Source organism: Hemiscyllium ocellatum, chromosome 3 (assembly GCF_020745735.1).
Source record: "Hemiscyllium ocellatum isolate sHemOce1 chromosome 3, sHemOce1.pat.X.cur, whole genome shotgun sequence".
Lineage (NCBI taxonomy): Eukaryota > Metazoa > Chordata > Chondrichthyes > Orectolobiformes > Hemiscylliidae > Hemiscyllium > Hemiscyllium ocellatum.
In genome coordinates, this window is record NC_083403.1 from 122,733,712 (window position 1) to 122,752,039 (window position 18,328).

Sequence of the window (18,328 nt, forward strand, 5' to 3'; positions counted from 1 at the left end):
ATCCCATATTCCTAATTCCTTCGTCTCCGCCGCATCTGCTCCCAGGAGGACCAGTTCCAATACCGTACAGCCCAGATGGCCTCCTTCTTCAAGGGCCGCAGATTCCCCCCAGACGTGATTGACGATGCCCTCCACTGCATCTCCTCCACTTCCCGCTCCTCCGCCCTTGAGCCCCGCCCCTCCAACCGCCACCAAGTCAGAACCCCACTGGTTCTCACCTACCACCCCACCAACCTCCGTATACAGCGTATCATCCGCCGTCATTTCCGCCAACTCCAAACGGACCCCACCACCAGGGATATATTTCCCTCCCCTCCCCTATCAGCATTCAGCAAAGACCACTCCCATTGTGACTCCCTCGTCAGGTCCACACCCCCCACCAACCCAACCTCCACTCCCGGCACCTTCCCCTGCAACGGCAGGAAATGCAAAACTTGCGCCCACACCTCTTCCCTTACTTCTCTCCAAGGCCCCAAGGGATCCTTCCATATCCGCCACAAATTCACCTGCACCTCCACACACATCATCTGTTGCATCCGCTGCACCCGATGTGGACTCCTTTATATTGGGGAGACGGGCCGCCTACTTGCAGAATGCTTCAGGGAACACCTCTGGGACGCCCGGACCAACCAACCCAAGCACCACGTGGCTCAACACTTTAACTCTCCCTCCCACTCCACCGAAGACATGCAGGTCCTTGGACTCCTCCATCGCCAGAACATAACAACACGACGGTTGGAGGAAGACTGCCTCATCTTCCACCTGGGAACCCTCCAACCACAAGGGATGAACTCAGATTTCTCCAGTTTCCTCATTTCCCCTCCCCCCACCTTGTCTCAGTCGATTCCCTTGAACTCAGCACTGCCCTCCTAACCTGCAATCCTCTTCCTGACCTCTCCGCCCCCACCCCACTCCGGCCTATCACCCTCACCTTGACCTCCTTCCACCTATCACTTCTCCATCGCCCCTCCCCCAAGTCCCTCCTCCCTACCTTTTATCTTAGCCTGCCTGGCATCCTCTCCTCATTCCTGAAGAAGGGCTCTGACCCGAAACGTCGAATTTCCTGCTCCTTGGATGCTGCCTGACCTGCTGTGCTTTAACCAGCAACACATTTTCAGCTCTGATCTCCAGCATCTGCAGACCTCACTTTTTACTCGGCAATTTAGAACGGCCAATTGAACCTAACCACCTGACCTGTTTAGTGAGTAGATTAGGTAAAAACAATGACTGCAGATGCTGGAAACCAAATCCTGGATTGGAGTGGTGCTGGAAAAGCACAGCAGTTCAGGCAGCATCTGAGGAGCAGGAAAATCGATGTTTCGGGTAAAAGTCCTTCATCAGGAATAGAGGCAGAGACCTGCAGGGTGAAGAGATAAATGTCCTGCAGGGACTCTGGCTCTACTCCTGATGAAGGGCTTTTGCCGGAAACGTCGATTTTCCTGCTCCTCGGATGCTGCCTGAACTGCTGTGCTTTTCCAGCCCCACTCTAATAGTTTGGACAGTAATAAGATTGTATTTCTTCTCCTGCATGCTGTGGATGAAATGATGCAAGGAGACAGACCTGGTACCCAGTTACCATGGTAACTGTGTTACACATGCATGGAGTTCCATCATTCCTCACTCCGGCGGAGGGGGCGGGGCCTCCCGCTGCAGAAAAACTCTCGCGAGGTTTCATGCCTCCTCCCTCTCTCTTTCTCGGCCGCTCTTCTCCCAGGTCGGTGAGGGCGCCTTCGCGCTCCCCGGTGTTTACCTCTAATAACTCCGCCGATCCGCTCGATACGGGCGGCCGAGCGGTGGGGAACGGCTGGCAGGGCTGAGATGGATCAGATGCGAGTGTTCGTGCGGGCGGATGGCGGGGATCTGAGGTGGTGGTGGTGAGGGGGTTTAATGACACACCGGCCCAGGGAAACGAGAGAGGAAGATGGAGGCTGACGGCAGGACTGAGGCTGCGCGGCTCGGGCGGTGGAACACGCGCCGCGCGATTCCCGGGCCCACGTTCCATTCTTGCCCACGGTGGGGTAGAGCAGCTGTTTGCAGGGAGGGCGTGCGCGCGTGGGGTCCCCACTGCCCGGGCTCACGTTCCATCCTGCCCGCGGGGTGCAGTTGCGCCCCAGCTGCAGGGCCGGGCGCGCGATCCCCGGGCCCGCGTTCCATCCTGCAGCCCTTCCACTCACTGCTCCCAGACCCTTGCGCTTGATCTCCACATAACCAGGAAGTGGTTACTCCTGCTTTCTGCTAACGTGGATGCCCGGGCCGTCAGGATGGTTTCTCTTCTCCCCTATTCCACCCGATCGAGGTTTTAGGTTCTGGTTTTGTCGCCGCCCGTTTAAGGGCGCCTCTCGTTCACCAAGACTGAATTTTTTTAAATTTCTAACCCCCCCCCCCCATCCCTTTCCTTATCAGAGACAGGCCATGTTCAGCAGCAGCGCCAAAATCGTGAAGCCTAATGGCGAAAAGCCAGACGAATTCGAGTCTGGCATTTCCCAGGTACGTCAGCACCGTTTGCAAGATTTATTGAACGCTTTTGATGGATGTTAACGTGAAATTAACATTTGAATTGCTTAACTCTAGACAAGCATTCAGTCACATGCAGTGCAAGTGAGAGTTCACAACTTAAACCTGTACGGTTGTCGTTTGCCCCATAGTCACAGGTGAGGTGGCTGATGTGGTGCTACTATTTAAGGTGGTAAGGAAAAGCCAGGGAGTCATAGACTAGTGAGCCTGATGTCGGTGGTGGGCGTGTTGTTGGAGGTAATCCTGAGAGACAGTGTTTACATGGATTTAGAAAGGCCAGGACTGATGAGGGACACTCAGCATGGCTTTGCGTGTGGGGAGTCATGTCTCAAACATGATTGAGTTTTTTGAAGACGTGACAAAGGAGTCTTGATGACAGCAGAGCAGTAGATGTGATATGGATTTCAGTAAGGCATTCGGCAAAGTTCCTCACAGGACCCTGGTTAGCAAGGTTAGATCCTATGGAATATAAGGAGAACTAGCTATTTGGATACAGAACTGGCTCGAAGGTGGAAGACATTGGATAGTGGTGCAGGGTTGCTTTTCAGATTGGAGGCCTGTGAGAAAGTGAGGACTGCACATGCTGGAGTACCAGAGTTGAAAAATGTGGTGCTGGAAAAACACAGCAGGCCAGGCAGCATCCGAGGGGCAGGAGAATCGACGTTTCGGGCATAAGCCCTTCTTCAGGAATGAGGCTGGTGTGCCAAGCGAGCTGAGATAAAAGATAGGGGGGAGGGGCGCTGGGAATACGATAATTGGAAGGAGGTGAGGGTGATAGGCTGGAGAGGGGATGGGGCGGAGAGGTAGGTCAGGAGGGCGGTGCTGAATCCGATGGTTGGGACTGAGATAAGGTGGGGGGAGAGGAAATCAGGAAGCTGGAGAAATCTACATTCATCCCATGTGGTTGGAGGGTTCCTAGGCGGAAGATGAGGTGCTCTTCCTCCAAGGTTCGTGTGGCCAGGGTCTGGCAATGGAGGAGGCCAAGGACCTGCATGTTATTGGTGGAGTGGGAGGGGGAGTTAAAGTGTTCAGCCACAGGGCGGTTGGGTTGGTTGGTGGCGATTGGAGGGGCGGGGTTCAAGGGCGGAGGTGTGGGAAGTGGAGGAGATGTGGTGCAGAGCATCGACCATGTCGGAAGGGAAATTGCGGTCTTTGAAGAAGGAGGTCATTTGCGTTGTTCGGTAGTAATCATTTGAGTCGGTCGGTTTGTAGTAAATATACTACAAGCCGACTGACTTCCACAGCTACCTAGATTACACCTCCTGTCCCCTGTAAAAACGCCATCCGGTATTCCCAATTCCTCTGTATCTGCTCCCAGGAGGACCAGTTCCACTACCGAGCAACCCAAATGGCCTCCTTCAGAGACTACAATTTCCCCTCCGATGTGGTCGATGACGCTCTCCACCGCATCTCCTCCACCTCTGCCCTTGAACCCCACCCCTCCAATCGCCACCAGGGCAGAACCCCACTGGTCCTCACCTTCCATTCCAGCAACCTCCGGATACATCGTATCATCCTTTGTCATTTCCGCCACCTCCACACAGACCCCACCACCAGGGATATATTTCTGTCCCCACCCCTATCGGCATTCAGGAGAGACCACTCCCTCCGCGACTCCCTCGTCGGGTCCACACCCCCCCACCAATCCAACCTCCGCTCCCATCACCTTCCCCTGCAACCGCAAGAAGTGCAAAACTTGCGCCCTCACCTCCCTCTAAGGCCCCAACGGAGCCTTCTATATCCGTCGCAAATTCACCTGGTCCTCCACACACATCATTTACTGTATCCGCTGCACCCGATGTGGTCTCCTCTACATTGGGGAGAGGGGCCGCCTACTTGCGGAACGTTTCAGTGAACACCTCTGAGACACCCGCACCAACCAACCCAACCGCCCCGTGGCTGAACACTTGTAACTCCCCCTCCCACTCCGCCAATGACATGCAGGTCCTTGGCCTCCTCCATCGCCAGACCCTGGCCATACGACGTCTGGAGGAAGAGCGCCTCATCTTCCGCCTAGAAACCCTCCAACCACACGGGATGAATGTAGATTTCTCCAGCTTCCTGATTTCCCCCTCCCCCACCTTATCTCAGTCCCAACCCTCGGATTCAGCACCGCCCCCTTGACCTGCAATCATCTTCCCGACCTCTCCGGCCGATCACCCTCCCCTCACCTCCTTCCACTATCGTATTCCCAGCCCCCCCCCCCCCCCCCCCCCCCAACCTTTTATCTCAGCCCGCTTGGCACACCACCCTCATCCCTGAAGAAGGGCTTATGCCCGAAACGTCGGTCCTCCTGCTCCTCGGATGCTGCCTGGCCTGCTGTGTTTTTCCAGCACCACATTTTTCACCTGTGGAGGCCTATGTGCCACAAGGATCAATGCTGTGTCCACTGCTTTTCATTTATATAAACAATTATTTGGATATGGAACATAGGAGGTAAAGTTAGTATGTTTGCTGGTGACACCAAAATTGGAGGTATTGTGGACAGCAAAGGTTACCCCAAATCAGAGCAGGACTTGTACACTTAATGGCAAGGTCCTCGGGAGTGTTGCTGAACAAAGACCTTGGAATGCAGGTTCATACTTCGGTGAAAATAGAGTCACAGGTAGATTGGATAGTGAAGAAGGCATTTTGTATGCTTTCCGTTATTGGACAGAGTATTGAGTGCAGGAGTTGGGAGGTCATGTTGCAGCTGTACAGGACATTAGCTAGGCCAGTTTTGGATATTGTGTGCAGTTCTGGTCTCCTTCCTATCGGATATTGTGAAACGTGAAAGGGTTCAGAAAAGATTTACAAGGATGTTGCCAGGGTTGGAGGATTTGAGCTGTAGAGAGATGCTGAATAGGCTGGCACTGTTTTCCCAGAACATCAGAGGCTGAGGGGTGACCTTATAGAGGTTTATAATCCATGAGGGGAATGGATAGGCTAAGTAGACAAGGTCTTTTTCCTGGGGTGGGGGAGTCAAGAACAAGAGGGCATAGGTTTAGGGTGAGGGGGAAAGATGAAAGGGACCTCCGAGGCAACTTTTTCACGCAGAGGGTTGTGCATGTATGGAAAGAGCTGCCAGAGGAAGTGGTGGAGGCTGGTACAATTGCAACATTTAAAAGACATCTGGATGGTTATGTGAATAGGAAAGGTTTGGAGGGATATGGGCCATGTGCTGACCAATGGGACTGGATGAGGTTAGGATATCTGGTTGGCATGGATGAGTTGGGCCTAAGGATCTGTTTCTCTGCTGTATATCTGATTATCTCCATGAACTAGTTTAGGTCCTTTCATCCACTCAAACCTTCAAACGTACATTGAATCTGTTGTAATAATTTGTTTCTCTCCTGCTATCCTAGCAGAGATTTCCAGATCATTATGACTCCTGTAAGAATTTTGTAGCATCCTTCCTGTATATTGTGCTCAAAATGTTAAATGCGTCTTCCCCCAAGTGCTATCAGCAGTTGGGTGTTGTTTTTCTTGATATGTAAACCTGTCCATCTTGCACAGTTCTGTTAAATCTTTTTCTGTTCTCTTTGCTCCAAGTCACCTGATTGGCTACCTTTTGGTCTGCAAGGCGCTGTATAGTTAAAGAAAATGTCTTTCAGAACTTGACAGTCAATACCGTTTAATTAACTGCACAAGATTTTTTAATGGTGTCTCACCTTCCACTGTAGGCTCTTCTGGAGTTAGAAATGAATTCTGACCTGAAGGCTCAGTTACGAGAACTGAACATTACAGCTGCTAAGGTGAGTCTTTTTTTAAACAATTCATAGTCATACTGCATAGAAGCAGACCATTCAGTACAACTTGTCTATGGTTGACCAGTTTTCCTAAATTAAACTAGCCCCATTTGCCTGCATTTGACCATATCCCTCTAAACCTTTCCGATTCATGTACCTGCTCAAATGTAACTTGTACTCCACCCTACTACAATCTCTGGCAGTTTGTTTCAAATACATATCAGCTTTGAGTGTTTTTTTAACATATGAAAGGGGAAAAGAGAAAATGTAATGTTTTATTGTAATTCATGGCAGACCATCATGAGCTACCCCAAGGCTTTTCCAAATCCTGAGCCCTGGAATATTACCAGTGAATTATATCTTTACTGTATTTATACCGAGCAATGCAACTGTAGTTACTCTCTCCTATCACTCTAAGGGACTGGTGACTTAAAAATGCAATAATTGAATTAAGTTTATTGGTAATAGTTTGCATCTTTTCTTTCCCTTCTCATTTCCGTTCTTTGTTCTGGCCATGCTTATTCGTTGTGATTTTTATGGTTCTACAGTTGTTTACTTTCTATACTGCTAATAGCCAAATTGGGTTATGCTGACTCACTAAGTAAATGCTTGAGACCAGTTGGGATTTGGACCACCATGAGATCTACATGAACAAATTTAATACTGATCTTGTAAGTTAGTGATTTGTGATTGAAAAAGCTACTGGGACCATGAGATGGGTGTTTAAAATTAATAACAAGAGTTGAAATCTATAGAGCTGAAAATGCGTCGCTAGAAAAGCGCAGTAGGTCAGGCAGCATCCAAGGAGCAGGAGGAATCGACGTTTCGGGCATGAACCCTTCTTCAGGAATGAGGAGTGTGTACCAAGCAGGCTAAGAAAACAGGTAGGGAAGAGAGACTTGGGGGAGGGGTGTTGGAAATGTGATAGGTGGAAGGAGGTTAAGGTGAGGGTGATAGGCCGGAGTGGAGAGGTCTCCGCCCCCACCCCAACTCCAGCCTATCATTCTCACCTTATCACCCTCACCTTAACCTCCTTCCACCTATCGCATTTCCAACGCCCCTCCCCCAAGTCACTCCTCCCTACCTGTTATCTTAGCCTGCTTGGCACACACTCCTCATTCCTGAAGAAGGGTTCATGCCCGAAACGTCGATTCCTCCTGCTCCTTGGATGTTGCCTGACCTGCGCTTTTCCATTTTTCAGCTCTGATCTCCAGCATCTGCAGTCCTCACTTTCTCCTTGAACTCTATAGATACATTTAAAGGGAAGCTAATCAAAATTCACGTGAATGAGATGGTTCACTAATCTTCATGTTGAAGATTATAGAAGTAATGCTGCATTTGCAGCTGAAGTTGATGAAAGTAGTCTGAATGAGACCTACAGTATGATTGTTTGAGGGAATTATTTTTAATCCAACAATGGTCTGGGATCAATGTCTAGAAATAAACAAATATTCTCACATTCTTCATAGAAGTTAGCATTGTTCATGTATAACACCAAAGCTTAAGACAATGACGTTAACAGTAAAGATCGATGTGTGTTCAGAATCTGTTTTGGGACCACATAGTGATCAGGGTAGAAAAGGTGTAGTCCGATAGACTTGATTTAAGTAGATGAGTACAGCGGAGCTGTGCTGACACCAGAATTATTGTGCATAACAGATACTCAAAAAATTAAATTTACTTCCAGATTTTAAAAAAATTGTCATAACAGCATTACATGCTTGTGATCCCTTAACAACAGGGTAGCTACTTGCAGAATCAGAAATGACCCTTTGAAATATCCTGGAAGAAGAAAGTTTAGAATACAGATTGTGAATGAACACAAAATACATTAGAAGAGTCTAGAGTCAAGGTTGAAGTAGATGGTATTGCACTGGAAGATGCAGATAAGTTGGTCTATGTGGGACAGATGGTAACTGAAGATAGCACATATGCTTCTAACTTCTGAATCACATGTAAATATTTTTGTGAAGGATTTGTTAGCAGATGGAAAACAAGCTTGAACATGAAGAAAACCTCTTGATGCTGCATTTTTGTCTACTTGCTAGTATGCTTCAGAAACATGGATAGTAACTAATAGGAAATAGAGGCCTTTGAATTGTGGTTACTGAGAAGTATGGTAAAAATTCTTTACATTGACGAAGACCAATGAAGAGGAGCTTGAAGCTGCAAGAACAAATTATATCTAGAAAAGATAATGTCAGTCATTTGATCAAAGCTGAAAAAGTGCTGTGTAAACCAAATTATGTTTTTTATTGTGCAAACTTGGTTGAATTGGTTTTGGAAGAAAGTTCCATTTAGTGTGTTTTTTAAACAAACTATGCACTTCCAGGAAAACATTTTTATTCTGAATGATTCGCTTAAAAGGGGTTGGTGTCTTTGTTTTTACCAGTTCACCTTTGTACAAAAATTGAGTGCATTTTCAATGTTTCCTTTTAATTAGGAAATTGAAGTTGGCAGTGGCAGAAAAGCAATCATTATCTTTGTGCCAGTCCCCCAACTAAAGTCTTTTCAAAAGATACAAGTGCGACTAGTTCGAGAGCTTGAAAAAAAATTCAGTGGTAAACACGTTGTCTTCATTGCACAGGTAACATCAAATTTTAAACTTGTTATAAAGTTTGGCTGTAGTACTATTCTAACCCTTTCTGCATAAGCTTATTAAAAGACTTTTTTTCTTTTTTAGAGGAGAATTTTGCCAAAGCCAACCAGGAAAAGTAGAAACAAGAACAAACAGAAGCGTCCCAGAAGGTGATTGTCCTATTTTCCTATTTCTTTCTACACTGAACAAAATATGCCAGCAGAAGTATTATTTGGTGTCATTCCATAGGTTGATGGGATATCCAATTAGAAGGCTGTTTCTTTTCCTGGGAAGTATGTGGTACAGGTGGATATAATCAGCTGAGTTGAATTTGGACATTGACTTTGACACAATGTTTGATATTATGGAACATGTGATATGGTTTTGCTTTTTATCCTGAACACTTGATTGTTTTATAAATGTAGAAATTTTAGTTTGAAGCCATGTAGAAGTGTTGTGAAGAAAATGGGATGAATTTGGATGGCTTGTTCAAAACGCCAAAACAGAGATGTAGTCAATCTGTTTAAAGAGTTTTATTATAACTAGAGGGTGAGAATAAATTATCCGAGGCTTATAAAGTTAAATATAAGTATTAATGGAGGATTGATGTTTGGGGGTGTATTGAAAACAGTGAAGGGCCAATAAAAACTGAACATGGCTCAAAGAAAGTGGGTTATTAAAGCAAAGGAGGCAGAATGTTGTGATTGTGACAGCTTTCACAAATATGAATGGAAGGGTAGTTAAAATAAACCCTGGTTCCTTGGAAGCAGGGGTGGAAGTAGTAGTTATGGGTAATGAGGAAATAGCTGACCTTGAGCAAATTTTTTTTACATCTTTTCAGAGAAAGAGCAAGTTGCATCCAGAAAGAGGATAACCTTGATACTTTAAAATGTTAATTTAAAGATTTTAATTAACATTCTAAAGAAATTAATATCCTTACTGGAAAGAAATAGTGTTGATATTTAAGGGATTGAAATCTGGCAATCCCATGTCCTGATGCCTTGTAATCTAGGTTTTAAGAGGTATGGAATGCTGGAATGTAGGGTGCTTTATTTGCAGTTATTTTAAAATTGCCTAATTTCACATGTCCAGCTTCCAGCTGTTGTAAATTAGCAAAGATGTGGCTTTTCAAGAAAGGCTGTTTGAACACTTCATCGCTACCTTTTCTCTATCCGATCTCCATAACATTTTATGCTCTTGATAATCAGACATTTGACCAGTTTCCAAAACAGTCCATTTCCTCTTGAAAACATTTTCCCCATGACACAGGCTCCTGCTTGACTTTGTATTATCCACAAAATATCACATTTGGTCTTCACATCCAAAGCATTGTTATGCAGCAGTACCCCTACCTGCGGGAGTTACGTTCCAGAACCTACCGTGGATAGCAGTGAACCCGTTCACTCTAATGAGAAATTACCCCCCGGTCCCTGGTGTTGGAACATTCCCTTTTTTATATGTTCTGGCTGTGGTAAACCATGGAAAACGATTCTGCAAATATGGGGGTTGCCCTGTATACATAGGAAGCTCGATCATCCAGGTGTCACTGGTGGCGAGTATTTGTTCAGATAATCAAATACTGGATAAACTGATGATGGATAACAATTTAGCCAAGCATCGGGACCGTGTGATCTTGTTCGGACAATCCAAAATTCAGATAATCGAATGCTGGATCATCAAGGTTTTTCTGTATTGTGACCAGCTGGGGATCATGTTTTTAAACTGTGATTTAATGTCCGGCTGGTCACTGCCAATGTGAGATTTACCCATTTTGTTCCTGCTGTTTTCTGCCTGTTAACCAACTGTGAATCCATACCAAAACATGACATGCTATACGTGTAATTTTGCTATCTAAAAGTTCAAATATACTACTTTTGTCAAATCTTTATCAATTTTGTTATTAACATCCTCAAATAAACCCTCCATATTGCCAAAGACACTCTTCTATTCTTAAATCCATGTTGACTGCCCAATCGGATCACTTTCATGTCAGTGTCTATTTATCAAGTCTCTTATAATAAATTCTAGCACTTTCCCTACTTCTGATGCAAGGCTGACAGACTTGTTCTTTTGTTTGTTTCCTTAATCTTGTTTAAAATAATGGGGTGACATGTGCAAGCTTCCAATTTGCAAGAATCATTCCAGAATCCGACATTTTGGAAGAGGATCACTAAAGTATTGACAATCTCTATAAGCACACTCTCCATCTCCGTGTTGAAGAAGATTAGTTCCCAAGAGTTTATCAACTTGCGGTCCCATTAATTTCTCCAGTAAAATTCATACTAATAACTTCTTTCTCCTTAGTTACTTGGACCTCTCATATCTCAGGTTTTTGTATTTTCCTCAGTCATCATTTAGCTGTTACTTCGATCTTCCCCATTTTAGTTTCTCTTGACTCTGCTTTTATTGGGCCCACATTTGGCTTAGCCAAACATTCCCTATATGTGCTCAAAACAAAACCGGCTGTAAAAGTTTTGATGCTGCTAGATTGGACTTGTATTCTATGCATCCTTCTAGTTCTTGATTCTCTTTGCTGTTATTTATTAACCTCCCGATAATCAGATTTATTATGATTTTGTGCCATGTTAAAGATTGCCCAATGTCTACGTACAGTGAACCCTTTGATGCAATTTCCCAATCCAACTTAGCCAGCTTATGTCTCATGCTGGTATAATTTCCCCAGTACAGATTTAACACCCTTGCATTAGAATATGCTTCCTCTCTTTCAAACAATGTACAATTCTATCATATTGTGGTTATTCATCTTTGGAGATTTTTTGTAACAATTATTAATCTTGACCTCTTCTTTATGTAATGATCCAAAATAGTGGGCGGCACGGTGGCACAGTGGTTAGCACTGCTGCCTCACAGCGCCTGTAGACCCGGGTTCAATTCCCGACTCAGGCGACTGACTGTGTGGAGTTTGCACATTCTCCCCGTGTCTGCGTGGGTTTCCTCCGGGTGCTCCGGTTTCCTCCCACAGTCACAAAGATGTGCGGGTCAGGTGAATTGGCCATGCTAAATTGCCCATAGTGTTAGGTAAGGGGTAAATGTAGGGGTATGGGTGGGTTGCGCTTCGGCGGGTCGGTGTGGACTTGTTGGGCCGAAGGGCCTGTTTCCACACTGTAAGTCTAATCTAAAAAAAATGGTCTGTGTTCTAATTGGCTGTTCAACATGCTCTAGAAAGCTTTTCCTAAGACACTCTGGAATCTTGTCCTCAGATTTAATCTGAAAAATGTGTTGCTGGAAAAGCGCAGCAGGTGAGGCAGCATCCAAGGAGCTGTAGAATCATTCCTGAAGAAGGGCTTATGCCCGAAACGTCGATTCTCCTGCTCCTTGGATGCTGCCTGACCTGCTTTTCCAGCAACACATATATTTCAGCTCTGATCTCCAACATCTGCAGTCCTCACTTTCTCCTCAGATTTAATGTTCTGTGGGTTTATCCAGTCGATATACAGATTAAAGTCCCCATGATAACTAGTATACATGCTTCGTGCTTTGATCCTCCCTATTTGTTTCATTGCCTAATTGCCGTTATTAACAATTTGTGCCTCCTTGTGATGTTTTTATTCCACATGATTTTTTTCTGATCTATGATACACCCTTATGAATATACTGATCCCATTTGGATTATCACCACAATTTATTTTCCTTCTTTAGAGTCATACTGCACTCAGTGTTAACTGTTCCACTCTCCACAGATGCTACTGAATTTTTCCTGCATTTTGTATGTTTGTTCAGATTTCTAGCCTCTGAAGTATTTTGCCTGTATCCTTTTCCTCCTTTCTTAAACCAAGACTATTATTTAATATTCTGTTCCCAGCTGTGAACATGTAGCCATGTTTCTATATAGGGCAATTGCATCATCACATCTGCCTGTATTGTAGACTTAGACTATCTTGTTGTGAATGTCGTATACCTTTTTAGGCAGAGTGCTGATATTTTTATCTCTGTGCCATTTGGATTTCACAGCATTCTCAATGCTTGGCTTGTCTCCCTTACAACTTCAACTTTACTCCCAGTTTGGGTTACCCCTCAGGTTTCTCGCCTTTGACAAGCTAATTCAAACTAGCCCCAGTAGCAAAACTCACTGCAAGGATATCAGTCCTAAACCTACTAAAAATGTAACCTGTCTGGTTTGTATAAATCACTGTCTCAAATCTGATGCCTACCCTCCCTCCTGCATCAATTCTCCAGTCCCATTCCATCATCTCTTGCTAACTAGCCTGTGACAATGGAATAATACTGTGTTTACTGCTCCTGAGGTCATTTTAAAAAAATTCCTTCTTGACTGCCTGAACTCCTCTCCTCCTAACGATCTCCTCACTAATATGGACTGTGACTTTTGGGATTTTCTCCTACCCTAAAAGGAGGGGACCCGATGTCATCCATGCTCCTGGAACCAGGAAGGCAATCCGTCATCATTCTGGAGTAGAAGCATCTGTTTGATCCCTTGCTTAGAGAATGTCCTTCCATCAAGTCCCTCCCTCACTCACTCACTCACTCCCTCACTCAAACAGCTGAGACACCCCTGACGCTGTGGACTTGTTTGTGCTTGTACTCCACTGAGAAACCGTTACCTTCAAACAGCGTACTGTTTGGCAAGCCCAGTAGATTCCAGTGACTGCTGCAATACCTGCCTAGTTTTTCGATACGGTCTGTCAAACAACCCCCGACCCCAAATGATCCCAAATTTTCTACTTACAAAGTTGTCTGCCTCATCGATGCATAACACTGACTCCAATCATTGTTCAAGTTTTGAAACTCTGGTCTCAGGGTGTGTAGCCGCTGATGCTTGCTGCAGATGTTTTTCTGATACAGATAGTACATCTCTGATATCACACACCCCAGGATGTTCTTGTCCCCACTGACTTGCTATGAAAATTTACTTGCAACTCGTTTTTACTTAACATTTCATTCATATATTGAGAATGAATAACTAGTTGTTGGTTTTCTGCGATGCGTAGTCTCCAGAAAGATGTTTATATATTTATTCATTATGATATAAGTTTGTGATTTGTAAATATTTTGTTTTCTTTGAACTTGTAAATTTTGACCTAGTGGAATAAGGGGCTTTCTGTTTCTGAAGGTGTTTAGTTATTAACTTGGAAATTTTCTGTTGCTGTGTTGACTTCTTTTAAGACTGTTTGATAGAAATTTCCTGTGGAGTAATTTGTTTTCTTCACCATGAGACAATTTTATATGCAAATGTAAATAGTGTTGTGCATTGAGCCTTCACATTTTTAGATTTTTCTTTTCTGTGAAAGTGTGTTCAGGGGAAACAGCCATAGCATGAAAATATCTTTTATGTTTCAGTTGGAACTGAAGCTGGATGTGTGCAGTAATTCTTTCTGAGAAAGAGGAGATAGTTTAGAATTATTTTGAATTAGATTATCTTGGTGTGAGGAGTATAGTCAAAAGTTGCAGACCAGAAGTGTGTTGTTAAAATTTCTGAAAGGGTTATTTGAAGCTGAACAATGAACCTTCAAGTGAATCATTGCAGTTTACCTGAGATTTAAGATATATACAGAGGAACCTTGGTTATCTGAAGGACACAGGGTGGGGGGGAGAGGGGGTGTATTTTGTTCAGTTAATCAAATTCTGGATAATCGAATGCTGAATAACGCAGTTTAGCCAGGTGTCGGGACCATGCGATCTTGCCGCATAATCGGATGGCGGGCAATCGAGGTTCCTCTGTATAATGGTTTTAGCGTTTATGTGTGCAGAGTAACATTCAAAATCAACTTGATATTGAAGTTTAATGTTTTAGTTTTCTCACTGATTAACTTTATTTGTATGGGTGCCAGTCTAAAAAAACGTCTTCAATCCTCACATCCTAACTGCAAATACTTGCTTTCAGCCGTACATTGACTGCAGTGCATGATGCCATTCTTGAAGACTTGGTTTTCCCCAGTGAAATTGTGGGCAAGAGAATTCGTGTGAAACTGGATGGTACAAGGCTAATCAAAGTACATTTGGACAAAGCACAACAGAACAATGTAGAACACAAAGTGAGTTTCATTTCAAACAGTCATGCACATACACCTGTGTAATTCCTTACTGTGCATTTATGAGGAATATTCTCAAGTTTTTTACTTGATTTCCAGTGTTCTCCTCCTCATTTAATATTTAGTTAGGATAATTCTGCTTAGACTTTACTACTATTAAATGTATGCTTATTGAAACTTAAATTTTTAATGTGGATAAGCATGGGTTGAATTTTCCCCAGCAGTCATGTACTATATGTCTTCTGGAATGCTGAGTACAATGATAACATGGTCCTTTCCCACATTATTGGGTATTCTGTTGTCAGGCATTAGACTGCATCCTGAATGTCCCTGATACTGATCCTTAGAAAGCATAACAGGGAGGTAACTATTGCAAAATATTTGGGTTTTTGAAATTATTTGTATTGTAATGTACCTTTCTGAGTTGTCTGATACTGTCCTTGATTTGTAAATGGTTTTTAAATTTTATTAAATAAACAGAACAGCATCTGCTGGAAATCTGAAAAAAAAACAAAGGAACTGAGCAGGTCCTGCAGTATCTGTGCAGAGAAAACAGTCAATCTGTTGAGTCTGGTGATCTGTTTTTAGAACTTCTAAAGAAGAGTCACGAGACTTGAAACCTTTGAGGTGAAGTGATGGCCTAGTGCTATTATTGCTAAATTATAATCCAGAGACCCAGGGAATGTTCTGAGGACCTGGGTTCAAATCTGCCATGGCAGATGTTGGAATTTGAAATCCAATTTTTTTTCTTCAGTGGTGACCATGAAGCCATTGCCGATTTGTGGAAGGGAATGCCGTTTGGTTCATTGTCCTTTTAAGGAAGGATGCTGCCATTCTTATTTTGTCTAGCCTACATGTGACTCCAGCTCCATTGTATTGTGATTTGAATCTTAACAAATAGTGATGGACAGTAAATGCTGGTCTGGTCAGTGACATCTGCATCTCGTGACTGAATTTGAAAAAGATTTCTTCAGTTTGATATTGAGAAGGCCAAAACCACAAACCTTACTTAGCTACTGATTTCATATTGCTTCCTTGTGACTGTTTAGGCTGAATCAGGCCACTGTCAACCCTTTGTAACACAGTTGATGTTTGTGAGCTTCCAGCCACGAGTCTGAGCCAGCATGTTTTGCTCCTCTACTGTACCCCCTCCATGAAATAACTTCATCTTTGAAAACTCTGCCATTGTCATTACTTGCATCAAGTACTGCTAACCAACCACTCCTATGTTTGTGATATATATTGGCTGTTAGTCAGACCCCGTGTTGCTTTCAGATTCATCAATGGCTTCAAGCCTCCCTGTCTCTCCCAGCCCTGCATCGCTTGGAGATCTGGCTCTGCAAACATCCTAACTGTGTAACTATTCCACAAGTAGTTACTGTGCCTCCAGCTATTGTAAGCTGAGAGCTTTGGAATTCTCTCCCATCTCATTGTAGTCTTTTGGCCATCTCCTCCAGTATGTGTAATATGGTTTGATGTTGCATGTTGCTTTTGTGATAAGGTAAAATCACCAGAGAGCCATATGGCTGTGCTGTCATTAGAGAGATGACTGGTGGTGAGTTAGCCTGTCACAAGTGTGGTGATGTTAGATGGTATGGCGATTGAACTGCACTGTTGAGGTCACTGCAATGCAAACCAGCTAACTGAACTATCTGGCACCCATGTTGCTTTGTAATGTTCCAGGGTGTGCCTCAAGATGGTTTTGTGATCCCTTGCTCAGATTTGTTTTTGCACTTCGAGTAGGTGAAAATTGAACTCTTGCCTTTTGGCCCAGAGCTAGGGATACTACCACTGCACCTCCAAGGCCCAATATGAATTACCTTGAAATGCTCTTTACTGACACAGTTAGATATCTTGGTCTCCCAAGTAGGTTGAATCCAACTACTTGGGCTAAGATAGGCAAATGCGCAGAAATGCTTTCATTTAGTTATTGAGAATTCTGCAGCCATTCTGTACACCCAATAGGAAGTGTACACTTTCTCATTTGTTGGGACACACTCTCTACTGGAACTCTGAGCCAGTTTGCTAATATATACCCCGGTTTTACTTGGTTCAACCTTGCAAATATGAAGGAAAAAGGCTGGTTTGTGTGTTAGTTGATCCACCCTCTTGTTAGTACTTTAGTGTTAGGAAGGGCTGAACCTCCAGCGACTGTTTGTGAATTAGGTTGATTGATTAATCATTGACAGAATATTGTGGACTACTTTTCCTCGTTTTATTACCAAGTATGCTTCAATTGACTTGATTCTGAAGATGTAACTGCCTTCTTTAAATTAAGGTATCTTTGCTGTATTCCTGAACTATTCCCTCTTCCCAGACCAAGATGAGGAATGACTAATTGGTAGTAAGCTAACCAACAATACGTGTATTAAGTCCTCAAAAGTGCCTACTAGAATTCTCTAGTTTTCCATCCCCTGAAGGGCAGAATGTGTGATGTTTTTGAAAGTAGCTTTTCATAAGTACTGCTGTTCTTGTGTACTGGGATGTGAGAAAAGGATTTTGAATTAATTTCATCCAGAACAATTCTTAGTTGTTTTTTCACTAACTTGTTGATTTGGTATTTGACAGATTTCTTTTTGTTCTTCCCCAGGTGGATACATTTTCAGCTGTCTACAAGAAGCTAACTGGCAAGGATGTTGTATATGAATTCCCAGAGTTCCAACTGTAAATTGTAAAGAATGGCCTGAATAAAAAAAAGTCAATACTGCCTTTGTGGTTGTGCTCATGCTGTTAAGATTGCAGAGATGTTCGGTTTCACTCCTCTAATTGAATCAGTCTCATTCTTGTTGCATCTGGCTCCTGTTTATCTTAAACCTTAGAGGAATGTTTCCATGTGCTTGTAACTACAGTCGGTTCTTCTATAATGCAATGGTTGCATTCTTGTGCAACCCCACACTATAGAAGAATTATGCTTTATAAACTGCATTTCAGGTGTTGGTGCTGCAATTGTGTTACAGCCAATACACTCTTTCTAAAGTGTGAATTTTTAAAATGTGACCCAATTCAGTTGCGTTACAGCAAATTTGTGTTGACAAAACATACGTTATAACAGAATGACCTGTACAGTGTTTGTCCTGCTGCAGTTAAGTATCAGATCAATTTTGAACCCTAGGTTATATTAATGGTGGGATATGTAGTAACGGTGATGCTGTTGAATATTGGGGAGGTGTTTAATTGGAATTTGTTGTTTGTGTGTCACTGGTGCTTTGCTGATGTTTCTCACCACGTTATGAGCTGGATGTCTAAATGTGTCTGGTCATGGAGCTGAGCCTGGTTTCTGAAATATCACATTTTAATATCTCAGTTAAGTTTTCATATCTGCTCACTAACTCCACTGTCAGAAGCTAGCTGCTGTATTTACTTTGGTTAACCCCAAACAAAAGAGTACTCTTGTTTTTAGTGATGTAATGTTTCTGCATTGTTTTCCACACTCCATTCCTCGATGACAAGAACATAGTCCCAGAGGACGTGAGGGATTCTCATTGGAGAGAGACCATTGG

General features: G+C 43.7%; 1 protein-coding gene across 1 annotated transcript; it reads left to right on the forward strand.

Moving 5' to 3' along the window:
- The first annotated feature begins 1,690 nt into the window (after window positions 1-1,690).
- On the forward strand, window positions 1,691-17,535 carry rps7 (ribosomal protein S7). Its single transcript, XM_060821699.1, has 7 exons — window positions 1,691-1,714; window positions 2,404-2,487; window positions 6,177-6,248; window positions 8,686-8,829; window positions 8,926-8,990; window positions 14,681-14,831; window positions 17,419-17,535. The coding sequence occupies exons 2-7, from the start codon at window positions 2,413-2,415 to the stop codon at window positions 17,494-17,496; spliced, it is 585 nt and encodes a 194-aa protein (XP_060677682.1). The 5' UTR covers window positions 1,691-1,714; window positions 2,404-2,412; the 3' UTR covers window positions 17,497-17,535.
- Window positions 17,536-18,328: the final 793 nt, after the last annotated feature.

What these genes read in the sequence shown, in the direction of transcription:
- rps7 (XM_060821699.1), top strand. Translation starts at nt 2,413, where the DNA reads ATGTTCAGCAGCAGCGCCAAAATCGTGAAGCCTAATGGCGAAAAGCCA. An exon ending in TGAACATTACAGCTGCTAAG is followed by an intron (nt 6,249 to 8,685) that starts GTGAGTCTTTTT and finishes CCTTTTAATTAG; the next exon opens with GAAATTGAAGTTGGCAGTGG. An exon ending in ACGTTGTCTTCATTGCACAG is followed by an intron (nt 8,830 to 8,925) that starts GTAACATCAAAT and finishes TTTCTTTTTTAG; the next exon opens with AGGAGAATTTTGCCAAAGCC.